The 24,639-nt window shown below is 30.4% G+C and overlaps 1 protein-coding gene across 1 annotated transcript in view; it reads left to right on the plus strand.

Annotated features, from left to right (window-relative positions):
• Positions 1-23,465, plus strand: part of LOC106469741 (phosphoacetylglucosamine mutase-like) — a 45,756-nt gene extending 22,291 nt beyond the window's left edge. Inside the window, exons 7-15 of the mRNA XM_022398295.1 lie at positions 3,309-3,433; positions 4,030-4,143; positions 7,862-7,963; positions 8,819-8,868; positions 12,705-12,771; positions 14,012-14,134; positions 19,354-19,475; positions 21,590-21,641; positions 23,142-23,465. Coding sequence (XP_022254003.1) covers positions 3,309-3,433; positions 4,030-4,143; positions 7,862-7,963; positions 8,819-8,868; positions 12,705-12,771; positions 14,012-14,134; positions 19,354-19,475; positions 21,590-21,641; positions 23,142-23,231 — 845 coding nt within the window. The 3' untranslated portion in view covers positions 23,232-23,465. The remainder of the gene's footprint in view (positions 1-3,308; positions 3,434-4,029; positions 4,144-7,861; positions 7,964-8,818; positions 8,869-12,704; positions 12,772-14,011; positions 14,135-19,353; positions 19,476-21,589; positions 21,642-23,141) is intronic.
• The last annotated feature ends 1,174 nt before the right edge of the window (positions 23,466-24,639 follow it).

Consider the following 24,639-nt stretch of genomic DNA (forward strand, 5'->3'; position numbering starts at 1 on the left):
TTCATATCTGTTCTTTTAACAACATGCAATATTTTTTTTAATCTTTTTTTAAAAAACAAACCTCTTTAATCAATGGAGACTCTAAATTAAGAAATCAACAATTGGCTATAAATGTCAAGTTGGATTAATCTGATTATAGCTTCCAAAGGGTTTACTAAAAGTTAAAAGTCTATTCAGGCAACTATGTACTAGAAATGACGACTTTAGCCTATGACCATAGGATTTATGGGAAGTAAAGTACTTTCATGATAAAGTTTATGCACTTGGCTGTAGGCTAGGTTATCTCACACCATGTCTTTACTTTAGGATTATTTCATAATTTCTCTAAATCATACCAACATTCACAAGGTTTCATGTGCCCCCTTACACCCCCCCCCCCATCACTAAAATCGTAATGTATGCCAAAACTGAAACAGAAAGGCTGCGATTCATTCACATAAACCAAAAGAAGTTCCGAGTTGAAGACTATGTTCATCAGAATACACACACACACTGATATAGTCATCTAGAATATATCGACCTAATAACCTGAGCAAAGCTAGGTACTTTTGCTAATGTTTTCATAATTGAAGATGTAATGGGAATAGAAAATTGTAACCATCTGGCTGGCTAAGACTCCTTTCTCATCATCAGACATATGATGGTCTCTGATAAATTATGAATAACCACATCTGGGTGTTTCAAAAACGTTTGCCCACATCTGTGCTTTTTAAAGTCATTGAGATTATGTAAATGTTCAACTCTAATCTCAGTTAAAGATTATTATTATAGTTAATAATTTTTCAATTATCCTAGTTCTATTGGGGGACTAACCTAGTTTTGCAGTTGCTTTAAAATTTCTTCTAGTTGTTTCTTTGAATTTCAGTTTGATAAGCTTTATCTTTTAAGTTTGATATCCAGAAATTTATTTTGAAATTGTTTATATATATTTCAGAGAAACTATTCGTTACTAGCAACCCTAAATTGAAGGAATTTGGGAATAGATGCTAGTTTTTTGCAAGTTAGGAGAAAATGTTCATGAAAAATATCTATATGTAGTTTGAAATTAACTCTGTAGTTTTCTATAACTTTATAATAAGTGTTCCTATCACTCAAAGCAGATAAAGCTCCGACAGCTGAAAGAACAAACATGTTTGGTGGCAATGAAAATTGAATCCCAGACCCTATATTCATGAGGCAACCCCAAATCAACAAGCCATACTAGACCAAAGCTGAACAAACTCAAAATGATAAAAAATAACGAGAAGTCATGATGGCAATATCTCAATAACTTGGGTAGTTGAAATAATTGAAAATAATAATAATTGCAAACCATAATATATAGCTTAAGTAATTATTTTCATGAGTTGTTCCACTAATGACTAAGCTGAACAACCTTGGATTAATAATGAAAAGTCATATTGGTAGTATTTTGATTACTTAGATTAATTTAAAACTGTAATAATCAGAAACACTAATTATCATTAATTTATTATTTTTTTGACATTGATCACTGTAATTTGGTTAATTGCCCATCTCTATGTAATGATGCTATGGTAGATGACGTACAGATAATGGAAAAGCAAATAATATTTGAAATATAGACACAAAACAGCATATATATCACTTTGTGGATAGAGAGATTAATTATGTTATACTTCAATAGGTGGATTACAAAAAGTTGGCAAGTTATGTCACAGTTGATAGGTACAGACTGTGGTTAGGGTATATCACAGTTTATGGGCTAGGGATATTGTAAGTGAACAGAGAAAATTCTTGTTTAAAGTATGTAAAAAATTTAAAATTACAGAAAGTGTTTGAGTATATCACAGTTGAATTGAGAAATAGAAATTTTGTCTGTATGTAGACTAACTGTTAGAGGTATGTATTTCTGAACTTTCCCATTAGAGCCAAGATCTAGCTTGAGCTTTCAAAAATTCAGCTAAGTGTCCACCTTTTGTAAGCTGTAGTATTAAAAAATGTCATGAAATGATTAAAATACTAAATAATCATGATAATACTAGCAATACTTTGCATCGATAAACTATTAAGAAAAATATACTATTGGGTAATTTTTAGTTGATATAATGCATGTAATGGTTATAGTATGTTACAGTATGAGGCAGGTTGTAGTTAAGGTACTTTACAGTAGTTATAATAGTTGCAGTATATCAGGGTATGAAAAAGACTGTAGTTAAGGTACTTTACAATTGTTTTAATAGTTGCAGTATATCAGGGTATGAGAAAGACTGTAGTTAAGATACTTTACAATTGTTTTAATAGTTGCAGTATATCATGGCATGAGGCAGACTGTAGTTAAGGTACTTTACAGTTGTAATAGTTGCAGTATATCAGGATATGAGGTAGGCTGTAGTTAAGAAACTTCACAGTTATAATAGTTGCTGTATATCACAGTACAAGGCAAGCTTTAGTTAAGTTATCTTACAGTTGTAATAGGTGCAATATATCAGGGTACGAGGAATACTGTAGTTAAGATACTTTGCAGTTTATTTTGTGCTTAGAGAGGTTGAGATATAGATATATATAACATCTGACGCTGTTGCTAGTGAATATGTTTATAAACATAATAGTTTAAAAGTATGTACAGTGGTTTCTCATAAATGATTTATAAAAGGTTGGTGTAGTAGGTACAGGGTTAAGATACTTCCCAGTTGATACATAGAGTAAAATACTGTATGTCATTTATAGAAGAGTTAAGCTATGTCGCAGTTTAATATGTAAGTTAACACATATGGTTTAATTAGGGGGTTAAGGCATAGTTGATACTTAAGTTAACATAAATAAAATGTACAGGAGTTAAAGTGTGTTGAAGGTGATATTTAAGTGTTATTGGAAAATAAGGTATGTCAAAGTAAGTTAATCAAGTATCTAGAAAGAGTCTTGCTTATTAATATTAAACATGTATTTGAAGATGTTTCTTTGGAAAATAGTGCTGTGTATTTTACATATGTTTACATGTTTTAACTTGAAGGTGTTTCCATAGAAGGTTGTGAGGGCTGCATATTTTATGTCTGTTTGTATGTTTTAATTTGAAAGAGTTTTCATGGAAAATGTTGTGGGTTCTTGTTTTATGTATGTTTTGCATGTTTTAATTTGAAGGTGTTTCCAGGAAAGGTATTGTGGGCTGCATGTTTTAATTTAAAGATGTTTCCATGAAAGGTGATGTGGGCTGCATATTATACATGTTTTAATTTGAAGGTGTTTCTATGCAAGTTGATGTGGGCTGCATGTTCTAATTTTGAAGGTATTCTCGTTTAAGTTGGTGTTAGGTACATGTTTGAGATACATCTGCATGTTTCAATTTACAGGTATTCCTGTAGAAGCTGGTGTTAGGTGTGTTTCTTTTGATGGGGATGCTGATAGAGTTGTGTATTTCTATTTGGATGACAACCAGAAATTTCATCTTTTGGATGGAGACAAAATAGCCACAATGGTTTGTTCTGTGTAGGATTTATGCTCTTATGTTTACATGGTACTTTTAAAGGAGATATTAAAACTATTTACATTCAGTTATCCTACTAATTTGTGTTTGTGTGCAGTTAAGATTTTGAAGGAATGGAGCATTTCAGGCAGCAATCAGTGCAAATTGCATTTTTGATTTTTTGGTTCCACTGTTCATTGATAATGTATTAAATTTCAACCTTTACTTATCTTTTTTTCAGAATTTGTGTTATTTAAAATAACTTAGCATTTACTTAATCCTATTTACTTATTGATTATAATCAAGTGTGATTTATTAAGACACTTAAGCAAGGTCAATTATTGGTTTTACAGTTTTGAAAGATTTTGAAAATTACATTTTAAATTAGTGTTTGTATGATATGACATTTTTCTGTATTTAATTAGTGTTAAAATCCAAATGCTTTATTGATTTGTATAACTTATGTCTGTGGATTAATATGATTTTTGTCAGGTGTCAAATACAAATTCTGTAAACCAGTTGTCTTGAATCTTGGAACTATGTGATCTGAAAAGGAATTGTAGATGAGAGCTATGAAAACAGAAAATTATACTTTTTATTTTAAATAGGTAACAGCATACTTGAAAGACTTATTGTCAGCTGCTGGAGTTGATCTGGATCTGTGCATTGTTCAAACGGCTTATGCCAATGGAAGCTCAACCTATTTTATCTCTGACATTCTAGTAAGTAAGCTGTGTAACAATGAGTGTATTGCAGACATGAATTCATTGTAATCTGTCTTCATTTTGCAACATTAAGAGTCTTCAATCTGGTGTATTTACGTGTTTTACACACACACTAAAAAGAAACCTATCATTCTATAGGTATTTGAAAAACTTGTAGCAATCCACCACAATTTAATTCTTTGTATTGTTATCTCACACTGGGCATCTTGTACATAATTGAATAATTATCCAATTATTAAGTCTTTTAACAAATAAGGAAAAAGAAGCTTGATGATTGTTGCTAGTAGAATAAAACTTACAACAGTTAATCAGAATTCTCACCCATCTTTAGAAATTGGGAAAATCCTCACTGTTTTAAAACGATGGATAAACGATTCTTAAAGAATTCAAAGTTAATGATTACCTGTAACCACTGACTTTTATTTACTAACAAATATTTATTTTGATTTGTTTAATTTGAAAGACATAGCATGTAAACAGTAGTTTAAATGAATAAAATTTATTATTGATGTCTTATTGGAAAATGTATGAGAAAGCATGGTTTTGACAATATTCTTTTTTCTTTTTTTGGGGGGGTGTGGGAGCATGGAAGTGGGGCTGATAAAGATTGGTTAAAGTTTTTTAAAATATAGATCTTCCTAAAATTTATTCTTGTATGCTGTAGAATTATAAATATTTATTAAAATAACTTCATAATGTTTTGTGATATGTTCTCTGAAAACTAGTGATGTAACAAATATCATATCTGATCAGATATCAATGGATTATCTCACAATATTATGCAGGCATGATACTACTTACATGGGTGTTACACATTATAGGTATTGTATCATCTAGCTCAATGATGCTTTTTACTTAGCTTCTAAACATAGTAGCATTTTCCCTTGTATCAAAGAATAGGAGTCCTGGTAGTTATAATACAGATATCATTTTGTACTTAAAAATAAACATCCAGAGCTGCCCAGGGTCTGTTGAGGGGCCTGGCAGTGGAATATTTCAAGGCTCGCTAGAAATGCATACTAATTAATGAGCTAAAATGGCTACTAGTTTTTCATGGATTAGTGAAGAAATTTGTCACTTAAATTTCTTTTATGAAAAGTCAGAAGTTAATAAATAGAATAAAAGGGGGGCTCGATGATATTACTGACCCCTGGGCCTGAGCTGGCTCTCGACACCCCTGTAAATATCAGACCCATCTGTTGTGATGCCATTGTATGACACAGATGGTCTAGATAATGACAGAAACAACAAGCACAGTCCAAACAATAGTCTTGGTCCTAGATTGGTGTGTAAAGCACTGTCCTCCCAATAACACTTTGCAGGGTGTCTGTCCAATGGACCAATGCCATATTAGTGAAGCTACACAGAGTAATGTTTACAATAACTTTTTCTTATAATTTTGAATTTGCTATATGTATATTCACGAAATTTGAAAAGTTTTAGTGAACATTACAAATCTGTTGACATAAAAAAGTCAGAATCTTACTGTAAAGATGATCCAATATATATGTGTTAGCATCCATTATCTTGTGTTGGCTGGCTTCATTACCATACCATTCTTATATGGTAACTGGAAACTGTCCATTGGCTATTTTGTTTTAGTAGTTTTGCTTGAGAAGGGGAATATAAAAGTCTCTAAAATAAGGCACATTCTTTTTTTGTTATAGACTTTTGATTTGCATCACCCAGAGTTGAATGGCTGAATTACTGTAATTACTCTCTGATAATGTACATAGATTACTTTATTTTAAGATTTTTTGCCAGAATAGGGACAAAAAAAATACCTTGAAATAGGGTATATTTCCACTTTTTTATAAACTTTTAGCTTTGAAGTTAAAGACATGAGTACTTAATCAGTTAAATGAGTCAGTTATTAACTTCTACAAAGCATTTTTAGCAATTAGTATCTATTGAGTTCACTAGGGATTTAATTACAAAACAAAGAAAGGAAACATTATCCAGCATTTTTTTATACAATTTTTGCTTTCTTATTGGGTTCCCTCAACTAGTTTTTAATAAAGTATTTCTATTAAAAATTTGTCTCTGAATTTATATATATATCCTTTGTTGAGTCAGTTTGGGTGAAAGGTGATTTTCATGTTAAGGATGAAAATACTTTTTCCTCATGCACTTTTCATATTTCATTTGCATAACCTCCTAAATGAATATCAAAAGTTTTCTTTTGGTAAAATTTTATCCATTTCTTAAATAACTTTCAATTTTACTGCAGATTGTAACAGACAATTAGAATACTTTATTCTAACAACTTTAGGCCTCTAACCTTTTCACAACTGCTTTCATTTAGTTTTATTGTTCTTTGTCTTTGTAACAAAGCATTAAATCACTCGTCGAGAGTGAGGAGAACTTAGGGTAAATAAGCTGTCAAATTACATCATTTGACAACCCACATGACAGCCTGCATGCATCCTTGAGGAGAAATTGTTTAATATTTTTTCATTTAATTTTTCTTTTTTAACCAATTAAGTTGCTAATTTTTATATTTTAGTTACTTTTATTAAAACTATTTAACACTAAATAGAAAATATACTTAAAAAAAACAAGAAATTTAACACTTTAGTCTTGAGACATTTTGCACTTGTGCATGACTTAGTAAGCTTATTTTTTTTCTATGTTATTTGTCTACAAAATAATTCATGTAGATTTTGAATAAATATGGATTTTGGAACACACAAAATATATCACATACTAGAATACAATGTCCCAAAATTACTATCATTTATAGATTAGTTAGAAAGCCTGATTAAAAAATTTCATTACTGCTTGAAGCAACCTCTTTAGTATAAACTCTTCAGTTTCTCCTGGTAAACTATGGACATTGATCACTGAAACATAACAGTCACTTGATTTATGTAGTTTAGAATATGCACTTTCTATTTATTATAAGCACATCCAATAACAATTTCAGAGAGACCTGGTTGCTCACTTATGCAGAACTGTACATTTCCATTTCTATCAAATTTAAAGAAACAATGATAAGACACCATATCATGGTTATGTAACCAAAAACATCATAAACATTTGGAAACATATAAAAAATACAATAAAAACAGGGAAGTTATTTTTATTCAAAAACCAAGTACTAAAATCAAAAGTCATCTAAGGAAGGTTAATTCTGACAACTTCAATGATGGAAGCATCTACTAGTATTAATGCGATTGATGTGACATCACCCCTGATATAGGTGAAGTGGGATGCAACATAAACATAAGGATCAAAGAATATAACAATTCCTCATCACACATTTACGAACACAGTACAATGAATCAACATCCAGTTAACTTAGTAACTTTAAAATATTATGCAATGAAAACAATATTAATAGAAGAAAAATAAAAGAAGCATTCATTATTTGCAAACTAAAACCTAATTTAAATCAAAATACAGGTGTCACCCTATATGTTTTCTAAATTGGAACAAAATGCTTGCACATAATAGACAATTATCTGATGATGGTCACACGAGTGGTCGAAATGTTATAATAAAGTTAAACAAGGAATAAAAATAAATAATCCACTCAAAAGCTGTACTTTTGGACTTGTACTTATAATTTATAATTGTTTCCATTTCATATCAGTGAACTTTCCTGTTATCTACTAGGTACTAAGTCTCATTAAAATGTTGGACAAATAATTTTAATCTTTTAAACAAATCTAATCATCATCTCTTTCCTTTTTTCTTTATTTACATAATACAGAAAGTTCCTGTAGTTTGTGTTCCAACTGGTGTTAAGCATCTTCATCATCGAGCTCAGCAGGCTGATATAGGAGTTTACTTTGAAGCTAATGGACATGGGACAGTAAGTCAGAGTTATGAGTTTTTCAAGACTTATCTTCTTTTGTACTTTCCTCTTTAATTAACTTTTTAATTTTATTTCAACTGTGATTTTGTTTTATATCCTACTTATTTTTCATTTTAGATGAGAGAGTAATTATTTTATGGCAATTTTTAAACAAAAATATTGTAGTATAGAATATAAAATGAAAATTTGTAGCCATGGTCTTGGTTCAGACTAGAAATGCATACCCGAAATACATTAGGACAACAGCTTATGATAAGTGAGCACAAGTATCAAATGTGGTCTCACTAGTTTGTGAGTCTCCAACCATTATTAGTCTCAAAGTGGGTTCCTCGTCATCGGATTTGTGAGTGAATGTACGAACACAGTTTCAAAAATGGTGCCCCAGGGATGCCAAAAGGGCCAGGAACACAAAAGCTGATGCCAGATTTGAGTTCAGCAAACTTACTCCTCAACCCCTGTTATGCCTCTGTGACCTGGTAACTTTCAGCCTCCCATGGTACCCCAAAAAAATAAGGGCAAGGGGGCTGTGTCATATAAATAAGGATCACCCTATTCAAATGTACCTGCCAAGTTTGATCCTGCTAGCTCAAAAACTGTGGGAGGAGTTCATTAACAAACAAATTCATAGCAAAAACTAGTGTAGGATTTTTTCTTCTTTTATGGATTTTGCAAATATGTATATTCAACTTTGTATCATAAAATATTTTTGTTTGATAATTCCTAGTTTACTAAACATTTTTATGCAATCTTTTTTTCTTCACTTATTTATAATTATGCAATTTTTAGTTTCTTGATTTTATTGGAATATTTTGTGTGAACGTACTGATTAACCCTGTTTATCTTTTTCTGTAGGTAGTATTCAGTGATAAAACCATTGAAAAGCTGGAGACAGTAGTTAAAAGGTAGATAGTTCTTATTTCAATTTATTGATCAGTATTTTCAAAACCAAGCAACTTGTGCCAGCTTACCACAACTAATGTAATGGTGCTGGAAAGTTTAACTGGCTTAACTTTAAAAAAAAGAAAATAATACGTTTACAAAATTGTGCCTGACTTGCGTCATGATAAAATGTCTTGATTTCACACCTTTTTCTTATATTTTCATAAACAAATAGTAGATCTCACATGAACAGAAATTTAGTGAAATTAAGCTTGCATTTTCAAGTTGAAATGCATGATATTTATTGAAGGAATTCAGAATTTAACCAAATTCTTAAAAATGGAATCTTTTTATACTCAACTACATAAACAATCTAGGAGTTAAGTAAACAAAATATTTTAGACTTATATTTATAACAGGAACCCTGATTAACAGAGGTTGCTCAAAACATTGTAAAAAGTAAATCTTTATTTCTTATCATATGGCATTGTGTTATTAAATACTTTCTCATATTTGCCTCAAACTCCCAACATGGAATGAAATATACATTATTTTATATTATTTTGGATTACACATTTAACCCTGAAAGTGCAAAGTTAATAGTTTGTCTACATAAAGTATTGTCTAAAAATGAAGTACTTCATCGTGGGAGTAAATTGTTTACTTTGAAAAAGTGAACGTTATTTGTCATTTAATGTTAATTTTCTATTTTCATGAAAGAATATATTGTGGAAGTTTGTATATTAATTCTGCCACCATTGACAAGTAGAACAAATTATCAGGATGATACATTCTTCTTTATCAAGCAAAACAGGTTACCAGGATGATAGTCTTTCTAGTCAAGCAGAACATATTATCAGGATGATACATTCTTCTTTGCTAAGCAAAATAAGTTACCAGGATGATACAGTTTTCCTTGACAAGCAAAACAAATTATTAGAGTGATACTCTTCCTTGTCAAGTAGAACAAATTATCAGGGGGATAGTTTCCTTTATCAAGCAGAACGTATCATGATGATATAGTGCTCTTTGTCAAGCAGAACACACCATTATTATACAGTCTTTCTTGTAAAGCACAACAAATTAGCAGAATGATAATCTTCCATGTCAAGCAAAATGTATTATCAGAATGCTAGTCTTCCTTGTCATCTATCTTGAGTAACAGAAAAACTGGAAATTATGTTTTCTGGAAAATAATTCAGAGAACTTCTGTTCTTTTTTAGACACTTAATCATTTGCAAAAACAGAAAATTTATGCTGTTGTAATTAAAACATGTCTAAAATTGTTCTTGTAATAAAGATCCTGAGGAATTTTTTTAACACATGCAAATATTTATAGGAAAAATAATGTAAGTACTATATTTCTTGTTTTTGTGTACATTTTTATTTATTGTTATAAAAGTAACTAAAATGTAAAAATTAAAAACTTATTAGGTAGGATAATAAAAACTAATAATAGTAATAATTCCTTACAAGGTATACTTGTGAGCAGTTTGTGCATTACATCATTCAGCATAGTAACATGAGCTGCATGTTTGCCAAGAGATTTACAACTAGTGTGGTGGGATTATTAATTAGACAGAGTTCAAAGGGCAATAAAACAATTAAGTAGAAACAGATGTAGCCTTAAGCTATTTAGGATAAGCATTTCTAGTTTTCTGTTACAATCTGTAGTCATTCAAGAAAGAAAGGGTAATTTAGATTTATATCAAGTTTTTTTATGGTGGTTAAAAGTTTGGTTAAATTGACAGAGTCCATATAGTTTTTGTCAGAAGGTAAGTTATATTAGCCAATTGTCAGTTAAAGGCTTTTACTTATATTTCTTAATAGTATAAATATACTGTGTTGTTGTTGTTGGGCTTAGGATTCTTCTATAGCAGGTGTCTGTGATTTGTTGGTTATAAATTCAACGATAAATGAACAGCATGCACTCCACTTGTTTTCAAAACAATATATATATTTGGAACAAGTTAAACATTTGTACAGCAAATTCTTTACACTATAGAGGTTATAGGCATATCATAAACACTATACACAAAATTATCTTCTTCTTATCAAAAGCCCACTTAGACCTATTCAGTTGTTTTATAATTTCAGTTGACAAGCGAAACTACCTTTCCCTATTTCTGTTGCACTAGTATTCTGTGTATAATTCACTTACAATTGTGGAGTGAGTTACCACAGTTGTATACTGCCCTTCCAGTAATTGTTTGGTCTTCTTTTGGCCATGACTTTACTCTCTTCTGCATTTATCTGTCTGCTGTTTCCAATCATCTCACACTATTTATATGTTTATCACTTAATTGTGTGCTAGCCATCTAGAAATCTATATTCTCGACATCATTGTATTGCATGTGACATTCGATAGTCTCAACATCAATGAATTATAAACACACCTCCCAACAATTGTCTGCTTTTAACTCTACATTATAAAAAAAACAATCATATAGTATTAACTCACAAAATAAATATATTAATAATATCTACACTGAACAGTCTTTTATATCATGATAGAGTTAGGAGATATAAACTAATTGCTAAAATATAAGTTTTACTCAAAAATATTTTGATATTTGTTTAGGAGGTTTTAGAGGTTACACAAATGAAAATTAAAAATTTTGAGATTAAGAAAAGTGTTTTTAATCTTAACATGAAAATCACTTTGCATGCAGAGCAGTCAACAATCTTACTTTATATACTCGCAGACAAATTTTTAGTAAAAATACTTAGTTGAAAAATCTGTTTTTTTGTTTACAAAAGACTTGTAATATTTACTGAAAGCTTTCCAAATTTCCTGAAGATACACAAACATATTAAAAGTTATATTGTGAAAACTGGTGATTAGAAAGTCAGTCACATTGACCAATCCTGTAAGGAAAGAGTTAATAATGTTTTATCTTAAGCCATGTTGATAAATTCAAAAACATTGTTAAGTGCCACCATAAGAGGAACATGTTTATGTGGGATTATGTATTGCTTCTTTGAGTATTTGATCGGACTAGTATTATTTTATGTACATGTAATGCTTACTTTTTACTTTACTATCTGCATGGGTAAAAGTTCTCTGTTTGTAGATGGAAATCCATCGAAGTGACCTATCCCAAGCATAATTTTTACTTAATGAAAAGTAAACACTTTGCATTTTATTGCTAATGCTGCTCTAATCTTTATTATTATAAACTTCCAGAAATTTTTATAATTGGATAATTCAGTGAGATATGTTTTCACTGCAACTAAGGTTTAAAGAAATTAATTAGGTATACATATAAAAGGTTTGAGTTTTAAGGTTTGGTATATATATAATTAGCCTCGTGTGATTAACAGGTTGGTCCATCTGGTGACATGACAAGTTGTGATTTATGAAATTCTTTTTACTACAGAGTCAAGTTGAAATTTGATTCTGAACATTGTCCAAAAAGGCTTAGGTTGCATCTCAGAACATGTAAAACCCTAGATCTTTTGGGAGCCACCTAGGCTTACAAACCCTTGACCAATGGACTTTTTTCAGTCAAAATGATCATTGGACACTTTCACCTATGTAACTGTGTTTGCTGGTATGTTTGAAGAAATGCAGAATTGGAAAGGCAACCTAATGACAGAAAGTTTGTAAAATAAATTTTTGTGAAATAGAATCTGGTAAAAAGAATTTATTTTTTCACTTTTTATCACCTCAAAGTTATTTTTAAGAAAAATTAAACACCTCATATGTCAGCTGTTTAAATGTGATTCTTTGTCAGTTGTTTTATGTCACTGTAGTATTCTAGCTGTTACTAAATAGTTCTGTGGTCTATACTTACACCAAAAACATTCTCATTTAGTAAAATATGTTTTTGCTTTTTTTATATATTTTATTGTGTAGTTCAAGTCGTCCTGAGCAAAAGAAAGCAGCACAAAAAGTAATGGATGTCATCAACCTCATTAACCAAGTAAGTGTTGTTTGAGCTTTATCTTTTACATACATGAGTCAAAGGCTTACTTACACTCAATACATTTTGTAGTTAGACCTTATATGTTTTTAGTTACTGGCAACAGTTGTATTTATCAAATGGAATGTTTCTTACTCTAACATTACTGTTGGGTAGTCAAGCTTAACAAGTGCTTAATGTCAATAAAAACTTACAATATACCATATGTCTTTTCTCATATCCTGCACAGTATTAATAAAAAAGTATTTTCATTTCAATCTGAACCAAACTTACAACTTGAACAACCTGATTCTTATCATCATGAAGATAGTAACAACATGGTTTGAAGTTGTTCCTTCAAACTATGTGTATTGTTTCAAGCAAATAGAGCTTAATAACAAGCATATATAATGCTTTTGAACAGTGTAAACTAAAATTTAACTCCAAGGTTTCTTAACAACTGGTAACATTCTTTGCTGGAAATCTTAAAGTTGAAATACTTGAGTGTAGTGAGTATTTTAAGATTTTTGCATTTTGGAACATCTAAGTGAGAAGGAGTCTTGTGTGTAACCTTTTAAGAGCATTTCACTGGGTCTCCAATGTAGCAGTAACGTGGAATTTATGTCTCAGAACGCAAAGTCCTCATTGTTTAGAGAAGTGATATTTAAAATCAATAAAATGATAGAGTAAGTCAGGAAATATATTGTTCTTTTAAGGTATCTTTTGACAGATATTCTGTTGATTTTGCACAATTAGGCATTTTGTTGTATTCTATTTTGGTGTGCATCAGGTTGTGCACTGAGTATACATATGGGATCTGTTACTTATACACATATCATGAGAGAAAAGACAAAATAATTATATTTCAGACTTACTGTAGAGACAAACCCTGCATTTTTTCACCCACTTGTAGTTATTAGAGTAATCTAGTAAATTTAGTTTGTCATATGTAATACTGAAAACATTTCAGATCCCTCGTGTGTAAAAACTACAGATGATGTTCAGTATATATATATATTTTTTCACCCACATATCCTGTTTAAATATATTCAAGTAATATATACAGAAATATATTACATGCTTTATTCTCAAATAGATTTTAATGTAATGCATTCTACTAGCGTACTTGAACTAGATAACCTTTCTGTAGCAGAAAACTACTCACACTTGGTTAGAACACACTGTTATGGTACACCTTGTACGTCACAAAGTATTCTAGGAATTTTAGTATTATATTAAGAGAACTTTATCTCATCTTTAGACTGTAGGAGATGCCATTTCAGACATGTTATTAGTTGAAACTGTTCTTCATGATCGTGGATGGAGTGTAGCAGATTGGGACCAAATTTACAAAGACCTCCCAAACCGGCAATTAAAAGTTATGGTAGGTTTCATTTTTCCTATCCTTGCAAAGTTAGTTTATAAATTTGAACTTTTAACTAGACTTTCTCAGCATTTGAATTTGACTGGGGTAATATTTATTGGTAGCTAGTTTTTCTCTTCATATACCAAGCAGAGATAATTAGAAGTTTTTAGAACAAATGTTTTAAACAATTTAAATATGTATTTTTCAGTCTTTTATACTTAGTTGGAAGAAGGTTAGAATGTAGAATTAATTTCAGATTTCTTTCTAATGACAAATTATGAAACATAATAAAGAACCTTTTGAATAAAAAAAAATTCTTGAGGTTATATTGTTCTTAATGTCATTTCTTAATTGTTGCATTGAAAAACTGTATTATTATTGTGAACAAGAGTTGGTAGTTTTAGTATGTAAAATGCAGTAGTAATAAGTACATAATAAATTATGGTAGGCTCAATATATAAGGACTTTAATTACAGTTGTTGTGGGCTTTGTGAAGAATATATAAGTACACTTACCAAATGCACATAGCAGTGTTGTAGTTGAGATACCTCATAGTCCGAGACCAAGCCTTGTAATAAATTACACAATGAAAAGTAAAGCAAGAAGAAAAAAATCACATGATCAAACAAATTTTATGAACACTTTAACCACCAGTCTTTTACACATTAACCCCACAGTCTCCTATAGAGAAAAAATAATGAACGATTTTAAAAAATAAGGTCAGCAAATAAAACTAAAACCAGTATTGGTGTCAGTAAATTCTTTATGATCTTTGAAACCAAACAGGATCACAGCAGATCTATTAGCCAATGACAGGGATAATTGCTAACATTTGACATAAATGAATGTACCAGATGAAGTTCATACAAACTAGTAGTAAGCCTACACATAATGCAATTTATAGTAGCAATTAGTTTTGAATAGCACGTGTTATAACCACAGATTGGCGTACAGGCGATATAGTGGTTGATGACAAAGAAAGATAAGGGAGGCAAAGGTGTAGTACCAAGAGGGTTTTGCTAGTAAAACATCTTTGATGTTACACTGTCTCTCGTATGAACTGCTATGTAATCAGTAATTAGCACTTAATAATTCTGGGTAGGTGACTGGTCTAATAGTGTTAAAACTTTTAAATTTAGCTGGTTTTATTTTTGAAACCTTTTAAACATCAAGACCAAGGCTCAAAGGGTGGTCTCAAGACCTACAACACTGGTGCATAGTTTACTGTTCTTCTTACTAACTGACTGGGGATGTTCTTGGAATTCTACATGATTGAACAATTTGTCATATTTTCATTCAGTAGATTAAACTTTAAGAGAAAACTTTTCAACTTTGCACATGAATAGTAAGATGCCTTTGACAAAGGCTTAAACTGAAATGTTGGACATTGAAATACTTAACCTAGTTTCCTGGTCATTTATTTTCAATAAAATGGCTTTAAAACACCAACATACAGTTAATAACCATTTTAAAAATCAGACTTATTCTTAAAACAACACTTAAAACCCTCTATCTCAATGGCTAAGACTGCTAAACTATTGATAATAGCAAAACAGTTGATTTTCTGATCATTAGACAAAATTCATCCATTTGTTGTTATTATTTCACGAGCCTACAGAAAAAAGAGCTATGAATATTTTATTCAAACCTGGGCAAACCTACTAAAAAAACTTCTGCCCAAGTCGTATTGATTCTTGAAAGAGAAGGAGATATGTTAGCAGGTTTTTCATTGCTACTTTCCAAGTTTCTCTTCAAAGCCATTCAAACACTTAAGCCAACATTCAATACGGCTATATATATACTTTACCAAAATCTCTGCACAGCTACTAAGCAAACTCTTGTGAAAATTGTAGAGCTATTTTTAGTTGATCCTTGAAAGTCAAGATTTCCACCCTCTTAAAATTTTCTAAGTTCTTCTTCACTACCAACATAAGCTCTTTGAAGCCTTTCAAGCATCACAGAAACAGATGCCATTTAACCCATTCACAATGGGCTGATATATTTCATATCAGTTCAACTAGGGAATAACATTTATGCAACAAATCACATGATAACTCTGAGATATCCTCATATAACCTGGTAATATCTTGTTAAAGATGATAAGTATCTTGTACACAAAAATAACATTATTTTCATTATGCCTTTCTAATAAAAATGTTATTTCTCTCTAGTAGTTATTTGCACTCAAAGTCTGAGTAGTTTGAGTGCAAAGTATTTTTATTTTAAATATAAAAATACTTTTCTTCATTTTATAGTTTTCATATTTCATTTGCATAACCTCCAGAACCTCCTAAATGAATATCAAAAGTTTTTCAAAGTAAATGTTTATATTTTATTTCTCATTTTCTCTACAATATCACTAACTCTAGCTATTATCATTCCTTTTAATTTTTTGTAGAATATAAATACCTTTATAGATCTTCTTTTGGTTATATTCATAATTTTAGGACTTCTTCTTTTCACTTAGTTATTTTTTAATGTTTTATTTTACTTTCTTGTCCTTTATCATTTATTATTCGCTTCAACACAAGTCAATGGTGCCCTTGAGGCATAGTACAGTCGGTTCATGCACCATGTAATATCGTGAGCCTTGAGAACTGATGCAAAGTATGATGTATATTATTAAAATGTTTAAACCTTTCATTTATGCATTTTCAAACATAAATAATACAATTTAACTGTATCTCTAACAATAACATATTTAGTTAAGAAACAACTGCAAGTGCTATAGTCAATCAAGCAGCCAATAATACTACAGCTAGTTACATATACCACATGATGAATACTGTGTGCCAATTTCAAAAGAACCATTGTTGGATTATAATGTAAAATGAGCTCTTTCTAATGACTATATACACGCATATGTAACCTCTACATGTAGGCTATCAGGCTCAAACAAATCTGTTGAAGGTGGGCATGGCACCAGTCAGGTGTTGTCAAAATTATTACTTGTTTCAATTGTATTCATCCAGAGAACTTTAAAATGTAAGTGTCAATAGAATAAGTAAATGTCTTATTATCTATATGTATATCTACACAACTAGCACTATATTATTGAAGATACGAAGTGCCAAAGTAGAGAATTTTCTTAGCTCGTGGGTCACAGGATGATACATCTGAAGTTTAAGTAGTTTTTTTAAAGGTTTCTTTTGAATTATAGGATTTAAAACCTAGATAACATAAAACTTTGAACCATAACGTACATTATAATGTTAATTATAGAAAATGTGTTTAAAGGGGTACCCATGTTGAATGGGTTAAGCACCGTTAAATTAGTTAGAAATGCTCCGTTTTAAGCTAGATTGGAAATGCTATGTTTTATTAGAGTAAACAATGTGTATATTTATAACAGTGTCTCTAGCCTTATTAATTATAGTTTTACAAGCTGTTACAACATACATTATAATGTTGATTTCTTTCACATTCATTGATAGTAAAGGTGTTTAAATTTTGAATGTAATGCAGTGACTTGTGTAGAAAAGTGTTGAAAGGGTTAAGTACTCACTAGTCGTAAATGCTCTGTTTATACAAGTTGGAGATGCTTTATTCAAGTAAACAATGTGTATATTTATAACTGTCTCCAGCCTTTTTATTATTGATTATAGTTTTACAAGCCACTACAGAAAAATGGCTATGAATATTTTACTGAAACCTGAGCAATAGTAATGAATTCAGTATTGAGTATGTCATAAAGTAGTTTTAAAATTAATTCAAGCTCTTTCTTTTTTCACATTCTGCCATTGAAAAAGTGTTTTACTAATGCGCATCAGTTGAAAAATAATTTGTGCAACTCATATTGCATTAATTGGAAATTGCCACATTGAGGATTCATCATTTCTCACTGTTCATTGTTTCTCAAGTTTTGTTCTCGTATTTTGTCTGTACATGGTTTTCTGTGACTATTTCAGTGAGTTTTCTAACGGTAGACGATTACTATAGTAGATTTCTATACTCTAGTGAGTGGTAATTTATTCTACTGATTTTCATACTTCGCTTGTTAAATGCGTATTTACACGAAATCTCAGGCACAAAACCACCTGGCTCAGTAACTAATCGTTGGGTAGAAAAAAAGCCAATGCAGTAAACTGTTAAAGAACATGTAACATTCAACTGAATACATATGCACATATGTATCATAAAATTTCTCCATAAATGGACATAAATAAAACTTAAGAAATAAGATAATAATAAATAGTTAATTTAAAAAGAAACAGGTTGAATCAAAATGCAAAGGTTGTATTTTCAAGCCTACAACTAGGGACTCTAAGAAATGTGAACAAGCTAGGCTGGAAATAGTGTCTACATTATTTTCTCCAGTTACAAATCCCTATTTTGACTCCATTAAAATTGATAAGTACTGTAGACATACAGTCAAAATAGGGACTTTTTAACACTGCCTAATTCGTTTCCTCTTAACACATCTTGTTGAGTGACATTAATAACTGCACTTAGTTCATTGAACCTCAAGTCTAGTTGTTCATCATACAGAGTATTCACAATAATCGTAATTTCTTGCCAGACACATGATTACTGATGGCAATATGCACAAGCTAGGTCATACAAATGGTTAAACAGTTTGAGGGGATATATGCTTTAATGAAAGCAATAAAAAACAGTGACATTGCGTATTTGTATTAAAAGTAAAACATAGTTTGTTGCATCGGTTTTTAAGGTTACACAAAATATCCTATACCTCTTGTAAATACAAGGAATATTTGTGTTACAGTTTGTGAAGTTCATTCTTATCTAGTGTACACATTGTATTAATATTTTAAGATAGTTCATCACAATACTTTACTTTATAGGTTGTGAGTCATTAACTTCGCTTATATATAGGTTGTTTCCAGTTGAGATCAATTCACATTTTTCAATAAACTTATGTAAGCTTAGTGACAAAACCTCTTGACATTTTTCAGTTTTAAGGCCTACTTTTATAATGTACTTTGCAAGTTGTTTTAACTTGATCAGATCATTTGTTTGCAAATTATGATTTTTCATTGTACTTATATTTTACATACACTACATTGTTCTTTAAATTATATGTAATCTGAAAATCTGGAGTGGCTTAATTGAGTTAACTTTATAAATCTTTAATTTTTCTCAAGATGTCCATGATAATTTTGCAGGGGAATGAGCCAGACCTTGATATTAAAAGATTAAGAAACACTAAATTAACTTGTTATTATTTCTTAACTTCTTCCATGGTGTTTAAAATCATAATTTACTTTTTCTTTGAGGTTGCTGACAGAAAAGTAATCACAACAACTGATGCAGAAAGAATATGTGTAACTCCTGACAGCCTGCAAGAAGCTATTAATAGTCTTACTTCAAAATACTTGTGTAGCAGGGCTTTTGTAAGGTATGTATATTTCTCTAGTAGCAGCAACCCACAGAACATTTGTGGTCAGATTAATATTTTTATTGCAGTGATACTTCTTTAATACAGGATTTCTAGAATATTACAAAAGAATTCTTAAAAACTACAAGTCCCACTCGTCTTAGGCCTAACCTTAGTTAAGCCTTTGATAAGTACAACCTATATTCGATAAAGAGTTAAATGAATACTGTAACTTGTGTACATTTTTTGCTTTAGTTTAGTTAGGGCTAAACTTTACTGTACTTAATACTACCAATAAATAAACTTGTAATGTTATTCTATGACCTAAGATTAGACCTTTTTAAAAATGTTGATAGGCTTTTAATATTTTGTAATATACAAAATATCTACTGAAATATATTTACATGTGTTAAAATAAAGTGTTCATTCTTGTGAATTAAGACAAGATAGACAAAACTGAGTATTATTATTATAATAGGTGATTGATTATAGTTTAATATGGACATAACATGTATAAACTTCATGTTTGACTCAATATCATTTGCAAGGTCTCCAGAACTGGAAAAATAATCCACAAACATAATGAAAAAAGAGGAATTTATTAAATGCACTTATAAATATATGTGATCAACTTTAATGTACCGTTATCAACAAGCATACAAATGCATACTATGTGTAACATGAGGAATATGAAATTTGTATTTGTGGTGAAAAGAACATTATGATAGAAGATGTTTTGATGTCACGCCTCAGTTACTAGCAACATACAAATTGGACTTGCACTCTACCACCTGAAAACATCTGTCTGATTCACTGCTACCTTAAAGGAAAATATTGACTCAATACTTTACTGATTCTCATATTTATAATCTACTCTCATCTCATGATATTTCCTTAATGTACTTGATTCTAGGTATCAAAGCTAGAACTTTCTTGGTATTCTAGGCCTGCTACCACAAACTTGGATGATCTTAATGTCATGTCCCCTCTAGCTAACATCCAGATTAAAACATTGTATGAATAATTTTGTTTGTATTTATGTATGTGTATTGCTTGAATACAATTAACTTCTCACTATATTTAATACAAAAAGGACTTGTGTCACCTGAATATTTTGCTGATACTAGTTCTAGCTTAGTGTATTGATAATCCTAATTATCTTTACCTGATATTTTGTCATATAAGAATATTCCTATAGTTTTCCATCAGCCATAATATAAAACAAAATAAATATCACCTAGAACTATACAAAAATCTGGCTTCTAAAGAATAAGGAAATATGTAAACATTCTGTACTGATGAGTACTAAAGCTCTTTCAAAAGTATGTCAACTACAGAACTTTTAATACCAGACATTTCTTCTTCAGAGAGTATAGCTCAAGATTATAGCCCTTTTTAAATTTAAAAACTGCTTAGAGTTGTCACTTAAACTATAATAAATGTTAGTTCACCCATTAACTTTACTGTCAAATCAGGAAGTGTAGAAACGTGAGCCTTGACAAGAAACATAAGCCTAGAAATATTGAAATTTGATTTGGAGAAATAAATATAAGCTTAATTTAGAAATGCTGTTTACAGTTCAATCACCTACAGATATGACAGAAATTAAAGTTTGAAGTTTTTCAAAACTTTATCCACTAAATAAACATTATATCATGATAATGATAATTATACACAACTTTTGATTAAAAAATTATTGAAATAGATCTAGAATTGTATTTTCTAATCACCCATTGGTCCATACAGAGTTAATGTTTTTTTATATGCATCTTTAAAGAAGTGCATAAGTTGTGATACAGAAAGTGTTTTATATATATATATATATATATATTATTTTCCATATGCTTCATAATACAGTAGAAATACAATGAGGTATAAAACTTGCAAGTTTGAAGCATCATTCGGCAAATTTAGACAATTGTAAGATATAATTAGGATAAATGTGCCTAGAAAACACAATGGAAAATATATTCACCAATCATTAAGTTATAGATGTAGCATTTTACTTATTTTGTCAATTACACTTATTCTTTAACAAATATTTCATATGCTGCACAACACTGTTATTTTTCATGTTAAACTATAGCTTAACATAAAATCTAATTTTCTCTATAAATTGTTTTTTAATTCTGAAGGCCTTCAGGAACGGAGGATGTTGTTAGAGTCTATGCTGAAGCTACGACCCAGGTAAGTAGTGTATGATAATCTGTAACTCAGGTGAGTAGTTTATGATAATGTATAACCTGGCTAAGTAGTGTATGATAATCTGTAACTCAGGTGAGTAGTTTATGGTAATGTATAACTCGGGTAAGTAGTGTATGATAATCTGTAACTCAGGTGAGTAGTTTATGGTAATTTATAACCCAGGTAAGTAATGTATGATAATCTGTAACTCAGGTGAGTAGTTTATGGTAATGTATAACCCGGGTAAGTAGTGTATAATGTACTATAATCTGCAGTTCATATAAGTACTTTACTACATTGTGTAATGAATTTAAAAAACAAAACCTAATGTATTTTGTTCTGCTGCAATACAGCTCCAACTATACGAATGTCCTAAAATCAAGCTAACAAAGACACTAACATAAAAGTAGATTATGCAGTATTCTTCTCCTCCTTAACTTTTAGCATCTTTTTTTTCTCTCTTTTTTTTTTTTTTTACAGCTTAATCATTTCTTGCTCACAATATCTAAACATTTACAATGCAAAAAATGTTTTATAGTTGTTCTCTTTGTGTGATTATGTTAGCCATTTCATGACTGTGTTATAATGACGCAAGCAGTTTAATATATTATATTATATATTATAACTGTCATAACATGGTATTGGGCAAAAGGTTTTGTCAGCACTGGATATGGCAGAAATAATTTGGGGGACATTATTACACATTTTTCTCCGTGATTCACTCATTCTTAGAATGCCAATGTGATTTTCTCCTGTTGATTCGGTGGTTGCTTGACTTGCTCTGGGAACAAAAAATCTACCTTGCTTAGTTTTCCAGTTCTTATGAATGATAATAAAGTTATTAATGCTTACCGTAATTCTAATTAGTAAATGATGTTGATTTACTTAATTTAGTTGAAAGTGAAATAGGGAGCTTAGACCACTACAATATCTGTCATATCCCAGTCAATTTAATTAGTCCTGGTATTGGGTGAAAAGCCTTGTCAGCACTGGTTATAGCAGATGTAGTATGATTGAAATATTATTACATTTTGCTTATCAGAAACACTTCAAATATAATGATACAGTTTCTGTAAACACTAGTGTATGCTATTTGGGACAGTTAACTAATTTAGGTTTTTAACAAGTTATAAAGAGAGAGCACATTATTTACAGTAATTATTTAATTTTCCAAATTCATGCTATTTATGTCGGTGATTATGGTAGGAACTTAGAGCATAATGCAGGTGTTGTAAATAGCAAACTAACAGAAAACAGCTTTCAGGGATCTTCAGTATATTTTTTGTTTATATGTATCTATAATGCACATGTCATCGTGAATAACAGACAAAAAATGACGTAGATCAAGGAGAATTCGTAGAGTTAAGTTTTATAACACTCATGAAAGTGTATACATTTATGTGCTAATGTTAATTGTTTTTTAGAAGATGTAGAATGCACTTATCATTAACTGTACAACTTAAAACAGTTGCTACACAATTGTTGTTGATTTTTTTTTTTAAGGAGAATGCAGACATGTTGGCCTATGAAGTGAGTAAGAAAGTTTACCAGCTAGCTGGTGGTGTTGGATCAGAACCTCAACCTCCAGTTTGAGTTTTGTAGGAGAGTTTTAGGTTAAAGTTATGGCAGTTTCCTTTGGTGATGGCTCGGTTATGTTTCATTTGGATTACTGTCATGATGCTCAAATCATTGTTGGTGGTGGAAAGAATTTAGTCAATTGTGATTTATATTTTTATACACTTGTTCAAGTTTAGATGAAATATCCCAGGTTTGATTTTTTTTCTGTTCCTATACAAGTTTTTTTTTTGTTTACATTTTTAAAGAATTTTACTTAAGTATTATAATAAAACTTTTTTGAACAAGACTAGCATTTTTCAGGAATTTCAAGTTAAAAAAAGAACAGAATGATTTATTTTCTCTTTCTATAGTATTATGTTTAGTGAAAATGGAAAAAATAATGCTGTAATAAAAGTATCGAAATAAAATTTGATGATTATTTTTTTACTTCGTCATGCTATTTGTAAGGTTAAAATTATTAACAAAAGTAAAAAATACCTTAATAGAAACAAAAGTAATGCAATTCTAAGATAAAGAAGTCATTTTAAAAACTTATAGAAGGTTAACTGAACATTTTGTATATGCTGTGAGTTGCATTTTTAATACATTTATACTTGGCTCCAGCAAATAGCCAAGTATTGAACAGTGCAATAACATTATGGGTAGACTTATAGCTGTTATGATAATTATTTTTGAAACTTGGACAGAAGTGAGCTGCACAACCCAGTCTGGGACAATGAACTCACATAGTATGAGAAGACTGTAGTTACAGAATAGAACTGTCTGATTCTAAAGGTCACCATTACGAAGCTAGGCATAACTCTGGTACCATTAACAAGTTAATGAACACAGACTATAAGTTAAGAAAGGCTCTCAAGGTTCTTTCCACACTTCCAAACTAATAGCTTTTTTCATGAGAAAGTTAGTCAGAAAACTGTAATCGGAGCACTCCTATTCGACCACACACACACACACACACACTTATCTTCTAACACTGCTTTTTAATGGTCTATAATGCCTTTGAGCAGCTTATTTGTGGCCTTAGAAGCAGATTTTCATATACTGTGAAGTGGGGTAGAGCTGTGGAATATATGTCAAGATGAATAGCCTAATATGGACTTTTTTGTTCTTTACAAAAGTTTTTATAGTGAAAACTTGAATATAATTTTACTGGTCAATAAAGTGAAATAACGATTATTAGACTAAGTATGGTGAAGTATTTCTAAGTGTGGCATGAGACTTGGAACATTGTTTTTATAAAGTGTGATCAACTTCATTAATTTTTAAACATGACTGAGGCATGTTTTTTGTATATGAAACAAAACATGCTCACCCTTTCAGCTGTGGGGGTGCTATAATGTGACAGTCAATCCCAATATTCATTGGTAAAGAGTAGCCCAAGAGTTGGTAGTGGGTGGTAATGACTAGCTGCCTTCCCTCTAGT

This window comes from Limulus polyphemus, unplaced genomic scaffold, assembly GCF_000517525.1.
Source record: "Limulus polyphemus unplaced genomic scaffold, Limulus_polyphemus-2.1.2 Scaffold3637, whole genome shotgun sequence".
NCBI classification, from domain to species: Eukaryota; Metazoa; Arthropoda; class Merostomata; order Xiphosura; family Limulidae; genus Limulus; species Limulus polyphemus.